Below are 8685 nucleotides of genomic sequence, written 5' to 3'. Positions count from 1 at the left end.
TTGTTAACACCAGACCTAATTAGGGACCAAGACCCACATGTAGGTAGCTTTTTGCATGTCGCAAACAGCGACTTTCGCTGTTTGCGATGTGCAAAAAGCACATTGCGATGCACAAACCCAGTTTTGCGATTCAGTAACCTGGTTACCGAATCACAAAACGGGTTTGCGACTCGCATTTAGTAAGGGGTGTTCCCTTCCTAATTGCAACTCGCAGTGCAATGTAGGATTGTTTTGTGACCGCGAACGCGGGCGCAAACCAATCGCAGTTTGCACCCATTTCAAATGGGTGCTAACACTTTCGCAAAAGGGAAGGGATCCCCATGGGACCCCTTTCCCATTGTGAATGTCACTGTAAACATTTTTTCAGAGCAAGCAGTGGTCCTGCGGACCACTGCCTGCTCTGAAAAAATGAAACGAAAATGTTTCATTTTTCGTTTTTGTTATGCATCTCGTTTTCCTTTAAGGAAAACGGGCTGCATTACAAAAAAAAACCCAAAAAACTGCTTTATTGAAAAGCAGTCACAGACATGGTGGTCTGCTGTCTCCAGCAGGCCACCATTCGTGAGGGGGTCGCAAATTGCGACCCACCTCATGAGTATTCATGATGTGGGCATTTGCGAAGCCCTTGCGAATCACAGATGGTGTCAAGGACACCATCCTACATTCGGATTTGCGACTCGCAATTTGCAGGTCACAAATCTGAACCTACCTACTTGGGGCCCCAAATTCTTAAAGAAAGTCACAAAAGTGCACCCATGGTATATGTCGTACCCCTATAAAATATTTGTGAACTGTATTTTAGCGTGGGTAAATACGATGTGTAGATTTGCTCATGTGAAAATCTATTGAGCATTTGCAAGTTCATTTTCCCTCCAGCCACTTTCTTCCCAACCCTGGAAGAAGTTCTAATTCTGCCATTGTCAGGAGTAAATGTCCAACCTTTCTTATTATGGGAAAATATTAGAGAGAAGCTGGTAAAAATCTTTAAAACATGCAGGTTAGTAGGTTTGCAGACTCAAAGGCATTCCAGCCCTGGAACTATTGCTTACTGCTTCCTCCAGCCCCAGTATGCAGATCTGCAGAAAGGTGGCAAAATAAGGAAATTGCTACAGTAGGGATTGAAACTCCAAGTATTCAAGCCCTACTATGGTAGTAGCCCAGGCATAATCAGAGAGGCTATTAATTGCTGCCATAATTTGTCGCCACACTACATGGCACCAAAGGGACAAGTAGATCTTTTTACAGGACAAGTAGATTTGAGAAGCAACCTGTCCCCTGGACAAGTAGATATTTTAATAAATTCCACACCCCTGAAGTCACTCCCATAAACGCTATACGCCAAGATACAGGCACAATGATAAACACACAAGAGATTAACGACACATTCAAACAATATTATAGCACACTGTACACAGCTGAACCTCCCCCACATCCAACACAACTGGCAAAGTTCTTTCAACAAGCCCCAATGAAAAGACTAAATGCAGAACAAATAATTAACCTTGATAGACCAATCGAAAGGGAAGAGATTCTACAGGCATTAAAACAGTTGGCACACAATAAGACCCCAGGAACGGATGGTCTCCCCATCGAATATTACCAAACTTTCACACCACAGATAATTACATCACTTCAAACTATGCTACAAGAAGCATATGAAAGAGCACAACTCACAGAAACGCAAAGGGAAGTGACAATTGTAGTCCTACACAAAAAAGGTTGTGACCCCTTAAATGTCTGCTCCTACGGACCCTTATCTCTATTAAATTCAGATTATAAAATACTGGGGAAAATCCTAGCCAATCGCCTCCTGCCGCTAATGACTACCCTAATACACCCAGATCAATCTGGCTTTATACCAGGGCGAAATACCGCTATTAATATAAGAAACGTAATACGCATTATGTCCATGACTCAGGAACAGGATCAATCCAGCGTGGCGGTGTCACTGGATGTGGAAAAAGCCTTTGACACTCTGGGCTGGCTATTTCTGATGACAACGTTACCAAAAATGAGATTTGGTGCTGGCTTTACACGCTGGACATCCATAATATACACTAACCCTAAAGCACGGATCAAAACCGGCGCAATCATCTCAGAGAAATTTGACATAGGAAGAGGAACGCAACAAGGTTGCCCGCTATCACAACTACTATTTGCACTCGCAATAGAACCACTCGCGGCAAGACTACGCAACAAAACAGTACAATGGGGTATCCCAGATGGCGAAGAATTCCGCATAATATCACTATATGCAGACGATGCACTAATATATTTACGCAACCACACAGAATCTCTACCACATATATTACAACTACTTAACACATTCGGAGACCTATCTGGTCTGTGTGTAAACTGGTCCAAATCATGCATATTCCCCATGTGCCCGTCCCCAACACCACACGCCGAAACGTCAACGGATGATGCACTACAATGGGAACATACCACTTTTAAATACTTAGGAGTCCACATCTATCATAGCGCTATAGATCTAAAGGAAGGTAACCTGGACAGAGCCATTAGATCAATTAAAAGCTCAATACCCTTCTGGTGCTCATTACCCCTCTCACCTATGGGAAGAGTGGCTCTGGCCAAAATTATAATACTACCTCAACTACTCTATTACTTCACAGCACTACCACTAATACTACCAAAAACACTCTTTACACAATTAACCAAATTATTGATTGAACTGATATGGGCGAATGGTCGCAGAAGGGTAGCTATTGATAAACTCTACCTCCCAATGGAAAAGGGAGGAATGGGGGTACCGCACCTCGAGCATTACTATGCAGCAGCACAGTTGCAATGGATCGTGACCTGGCTACAAGACCCCCCCAAGTCCGGAGGGACACAAAGTGAGAACACAATAAGGGAGAACAAAGATACTAGATTGGCTCATAGGAGGGACACGCACCTCACATCACAAAAACGCACAATGACAGTTGCCGAACGCACCTGGAATCGATACGTATCTCAGGGAACCCGCGCACCACAATACTCACCAAAGATTCCCCTACTAGCCATACCAGGGATAAATAAACTGCACAAAACACTGTATCTAGCAATGTGGATAACAAAAGATCTACAGCAGGCCGGCGACCTATATGTAGACGAGCAATACATAACATACACAAAATTGGCAGAGACATTCAACTTAGGGCCAGGGGAAATTATAACATTCGGGGCACTCAAAGGACTGATACGCAAAGTATGGGGCCAAGGTAACAGAACCACCAACAGCCCCCGCCCTACACGAACTACTAGCAGATATTAACACGCCACCAAGTATATCTCAGATATACCAAATACTACAAGCCTATCCTGCAAAAAAACAAACACAAGCTAATTTGCACTGAGATAAGGCCCTGCAAACACCTCTCACAGAGCAACAATGGACCATGGCCCTAACAACCACGCGAGAAATTTCCCGCAACGCCCGCTTCAGATACACCCAACTAAATTATTTACACCAGACATATTTAACCCCACTTCGCATAAAACGCATGTTCCCACAAGCAACATCTGAATGTCCACGTTGTGGAACCATGGAAGCAGATTTTTGTCACATGACCTGGAGCTGCCCACCACTACTTCGCACATGGCACACCGTCACACAACAGACAAATAAATGGGCGGGTCTAAAGCTGAATCCTACACCCGAATCCTGCATACTGGGCATACGACATAGACGCAATAAAGACAGGCAAAAACATAGATGCGCACATCTAGCGTTTATCATCTTTAAACGACTCATCGCAACACAATGGAAGTCTCCTGGCACCCCGGATTTAAACAGATGGCATAAAGACCTAATACACTGGGCCAACGTAGAAAAACATGTATTGGACTCATTAAAAGATATAGGGATTATAGTAAAAAATGCCGAGACATGGGACACCTTCCAAGAGCAGTTAATCGAAAAGGATGATACCAGCCCACCTTAGAACAATGATGCAAGATAACGGCAAATGACTGCAGCAACAAGACACTACAACCATAAACCACATACAAGCACTCGCAATACTCCTCTAAAAGAAACACACAAGACTGAAATATAGAACCCCCCAAATCCCACACAGACCTCGCACTAACAAACACCCACAAAGAAACCGTCAACTCTCCCACCAACGCATCTCCACCATTAGCATCTTTCTCACCTCCCCCCAACCCATTATATATATAACCTTGTTTCCACAGCCCCATTCTGGCTTCTCTCTCTTTTGTTTTCCTCTTTCCAATTTTATCACTACTTTTACAATGATCTATTAACCAAATGCAATAAAGATTCTAACTGCAAAACATGTAGAACAAAATGTATAAAATGTTCAGAAGTAAAATAACGGAAAAAAAAAATGCTCACAATTGCATAATAATTACACTGTTTGTTAAATCAATGTAAGAGCTGCTAACTGTAAAATTCAATAAAGAGATTTAAAAAAAAGAAGAGCATGGGCCTTAAATCTGAGCATTCTTGGTGGTAGGGGCATTGAGGTGAGGGGGACCACAAACAATTACAATCTAAAATAGATGGCATACTGAATACCATATTGGAGTATTCCTTTTCCACGCCATGCTGAATTGTGAACAACCATGTTTGAAATAACAATGGATCTAGCTAACCTGCATGACAGCCTCTTGTGTTCTATCTGGCCCGGTGTGCTCCACACCCACACACCCACACACCCACACACACACACACACACACACACAGTGAAGCCTTATGTCCTCTCACAAGAGTCGGAACAAGATAATCCTAAATGTTGATTTGAGTAGAACTGTACACTGGCCTTTCGTGTCTTTGTTCCCTCCAGCGAGGGCTCCCCACATTTACTTTAGATAAATTGACCGGTTTTAAAATATGAGTTACAAGATGGGACTGATAAGTCTTCTTAGAGTTTTAAAATCATGTTTGAATCAACGAGAATGCAGTAATGTAGGCTGATATCAAATGGGTGATTTACAATATTTAAAAATGTTAAAAACATGGATACTGAAAATATATCAGCCAGTTACTTAAACCTATCAAACATCATAGGTTTCATAGTTCATCATAGGCAATCAGAAAGGCCAGTGGCTACAACAGGGCCATCACTTTGTATTTTCCCATATCGTTCCTGCATGCCCTGAGGCTGGATCTTCAGCACTTTTTACACATGTATTTTGGATTGGATTGGATCAAAAACATTGAGTGATTGGTATGAAAAAAAATACAGATCACTTTTCAAAATTTCCTTCTCGCTGAATTGCAATATTCTATGTGTCAACCCACAATCTTCTTGTAATCTGAATACCATTAATAAAGAAAATGTGCAAATGGTTAATCATAAAACAAATTTGTTTTTATTGACTGCACGATATATACATACAGAGAAAAGTCACATCTCATATAAATCAAATATTTATTTCCAAAGAAACCAGAAGAAACCGCACAGATCAACTCATACAAATACAAGTTTCAAAATACCTTTAGAGCTGAGGGCGAAATTATAATTCCTTAGAATTTGAAACCAGTAACACTGGTATGCGAGATTCAGGCACACAGTTGGGCAATTACAAAAAGACTGAACCCTAGCTACATAAATATAAGAACTGTATTCTGTTCTTAAAAAGGTACAGCTAGTTTTTGCAAATACCAGCCTCAAACCAAAGATAAACACACTGCTGGATTGTTTTTATTTTTATTAACCCGCACAATAATTATTCAATTAAATATAAAGGATTTTACAGATATGTGCAAATAGTTCTTTATTTGTTCTGCTCCCCATGTGCTTGGTTAAATCAAAGTATCATAAATATATTTTAAGAAATCAAAGAAATAAACTCCCTTATAGTTTTACCTTTGGCTTCCATGCGATAATATGGACTCCGATACTATACAGCAGTGCAACAAGCATAATTTAGTAGTTCATGGAAGTTAAATAAAATACATAAAACAAATTTTAAAAACTGCTGTTCCACCTGAGAGATGGTTAAAGGACTAATTTAGGAAGAAAGTTATTTCATGAACAGTTAAACCAATCATGAAGGTGCACACAATATTACACCAGGTTCGAAGACGTCCATCAGAAAACATAAGAAAAAAAGCTTGAAATTCAACACCATGGATAGTTTATATACATAACTTTAAAAAATAGTTTAAAAACACGCGAAGAAAAGTTTCGGAGTGCATTTTTGAGTTTAAGACATCGTGGCCTAATTGTCTGCGCAGAAATCAATGTGCGCCAGGAGCTCTCTGTGCTGACTGGTCGGATACTGCGCCTTGCACTTCGGGCACTCCAAGAAGCTCTCGTCCAGCAGGTCTGAACGCCTGGGTGATGGAGTACTGATTTTCAACCGATCATCAAAATCGGAGTGGAAATTGTTAGGTGATTCTGTATAATGAAATTCATGGAGGTGCTTCTGAAAAGAAAAATAGGCGACCTTAAAACAGCATATAAAAATCGCAATCTAAGGGAAAAAAATAAACAAAACAACATTTGGAAGTAGGAGAAGATGAAGAATAAAAGGCTAACCAAGCAACCATGTGACGCAACACCTTGGGAATAAACAATCGTTCGCTACCAGCGGGGGAGGGAGGGGGGGAGGAGCGTTTGGCCAACTGCTGTTTGAGATGGACATGATTTGCAGTGTAATCCAAATTTGGGATTATAATTTGGATAAAAGCCCAAAGTAACTGAAAGTTTTCTAGTTTGCTTATTATGAGACTTGACAGCCCAGGTGTGTACCCTGGCCAGCACCAAGAGGGGATGCTATTGCATGTTGAGACCCAGTTGGTCGGCCAGGTTGCTGCAAACGGCTCTACAAGATATACCTCTTTTGCACTGGAAACATAATTTATCCTAATAAAAAATGACGACTCGTACCCTACACATTCTCAGTGGTGATACATTTTATTTTAAACGGCCATCCAGAGAGAGAGAGAGAGAGAGAGCTATTGTGACCTGGTACACTAGACAGCCCCTTCAAGGTTTTTCTTGATTTGAAGGGTTTTCATATCATTAATGATTTCCATGGTCTAGGGATTCATCCCATCCTAAACCAAACAGGGCTCCTACGTTAGCATATCCCAAAATGGAATTTCTCTCATCAATATCCCATCCCACTTTAAAAGTCGTAAAGCCCAGTACCACGTCTTTACTATTGTCAGTGTGTGTCATAGAAGTGTATGCCAGCTCCCACTTCTCAACGGTGGTGTCAGAAGGCCCCAAGAGCGTATGCATTACTGTCTACCCTTAGGGAGGGTTTGTCCAGTGAAGCAAATGCCCATTAATTAATATTAACCAGTTGAGAGGCCCGATGGTAAGCCTGAGTGTCCAAAAGGGCCATCCTCCCTCATAGGACCCTCCAACCAGTTTTGCATACGGCAATTGTAAATGGCTTTTTAACCCAAAGCAATGTTTTTATTTGAGCTTCCACCCACCTGAAGAACTCTGCCGGTACCCAGTAGGGTGTATTCTGGAGGACATATATGAATTTAAGTGAATCTTTAACTCAAAGAGGGTCTTCATAGTTCTTTTTGTGTGCCTCTGTCGTTGTGGGCATCCATTAGAAGTTTCCATAGAACCAGAGCGCAATATGAGCTCTTCTTTGGTAAAATATGCCCCCTTTCTATAGTTGCAAATGTTCACCATGGACACTAGTACCTTGGCGTCACAAAATAGCTGAGTTTTGCATTTCAAGAACATCTTAAACTGGAAGAAGGGCACACCTCTCATAACAAAATACTGCTGTGGAAAATGTAACATTTACAATGGGAATTAAGATCTGAATATTTCATCAAATGTAATGTGAGGCTGTTGTAATTTTAGTAGCGATCAATTAATGATCGCAAACATAACAAGCACTTACGGCAGGGAGATCCTTACACAGAACCACCCTGTAGGATAAAATTCGTGCATGGTTTCCAATTGAAAAGGTTTGTAATGAGCAAGTTACTTACCTTCTGTAACACTCTTTATAGTGGATACTCCACTTAACCCTCGGATTTTTCCCTTTTAAAATATTCCCAGGCATCAGACTGGATCAGCAGGATTTTTCAGCACAGTCCCGGCACAACATTAAGTGTCATTGTGTGGCTGACACCCATGTTGCAGCCTGACAAATATCCAGGACAGGCACTCCGCAGGCCAATGCAGTGGTAGCAGCCTAGTTCCTGATGGAATGGACCTTCAACCCTTCCGAAGGCAGTTCTTGGCCATAACATAGCAGATCTTAATGCTGAGGACAGTGCCTGGACAAAGGTAGTTTCTGCATTGCTTTGCATTTCATTTCCCTGGAGAAATCCAAAGACGGGTGATTATCCACATAATGGTTTTAGGTGTGATTGATGTAAAAGCGGAGTGCTATTTATAGGTCCATACAGTGGAGTCTCGGCCCCTCCTTCAAGGAGTGAGGTGGACCAAGAAAGGTGGAAGAGTGATAGACTCCCGACGTGAAAGGAAGTCACAGTGCTTGGTAGGAAGGCTGCTCTTGTCCTTTGCATCATTTTGTCCAGAAAGAAGGTGGTGTGTGACGGCTGGACTGACAGCTTGACACAACGGGCTGAGGTGATTGCAAAAACCATACCCACGGTTAAGAGGCAGAGGGAACAGCTGTGCAATGGCTCAAAAGGAGTACATACATAAAGTAAGGACCAAATTAAAGTCCCACTGTGGCACCCTGAATGGTTTAGGAGGAAAAAGG

General features: G+C 41.7%; 1 protein-coding gene across 7 annotated transcripts in view; it reads right to left on the bottom strand.

The window, feature by feature from the left end:
- Window positions 1–5320: 5320 nt before the first annotated feature.
- Window positions 5321–8685, bottom strand: part of CEP55 (centrosomal protein 55) — a 209241-nt gene continuing 205876 nt past the window's right edge. For all 7 annotated transcript variants that reach the window (XM_069239827.1, XM_069239828.1, XM_069239833.1 and 4 more), the window contains one exon: window positions 5321–6402. In XM_069239827.1, the coding sequence (XP_069095928.1) occupies window positions 6196–6402 (207 nt within the window). In that variant the 3' untranslated portion in view covers window positions 5321–6195. The remainder of the gene's footprint in view (window positions 6403–8685) is intronic.

This window comes from Pleurodeles waltl, chromosome 6 (genome assembly GCF_031143425.1).
Source record: "Pleurodeles waltl isolate 20211129_DDA chromosome 6, aPleWal1.hap1.20221129, whole genome shotgun sequence".
In the NCBI taxonomy this organism is placed as follows: Eukaryota; Metazoa; Chordata; class Amphibia; order Caudata; family Salamandridae; genus Pleurodeles; species Pleurodeles waltl.
This window is presented reverse-complemented; position numbering and strand designations above follow the sequence as displayed.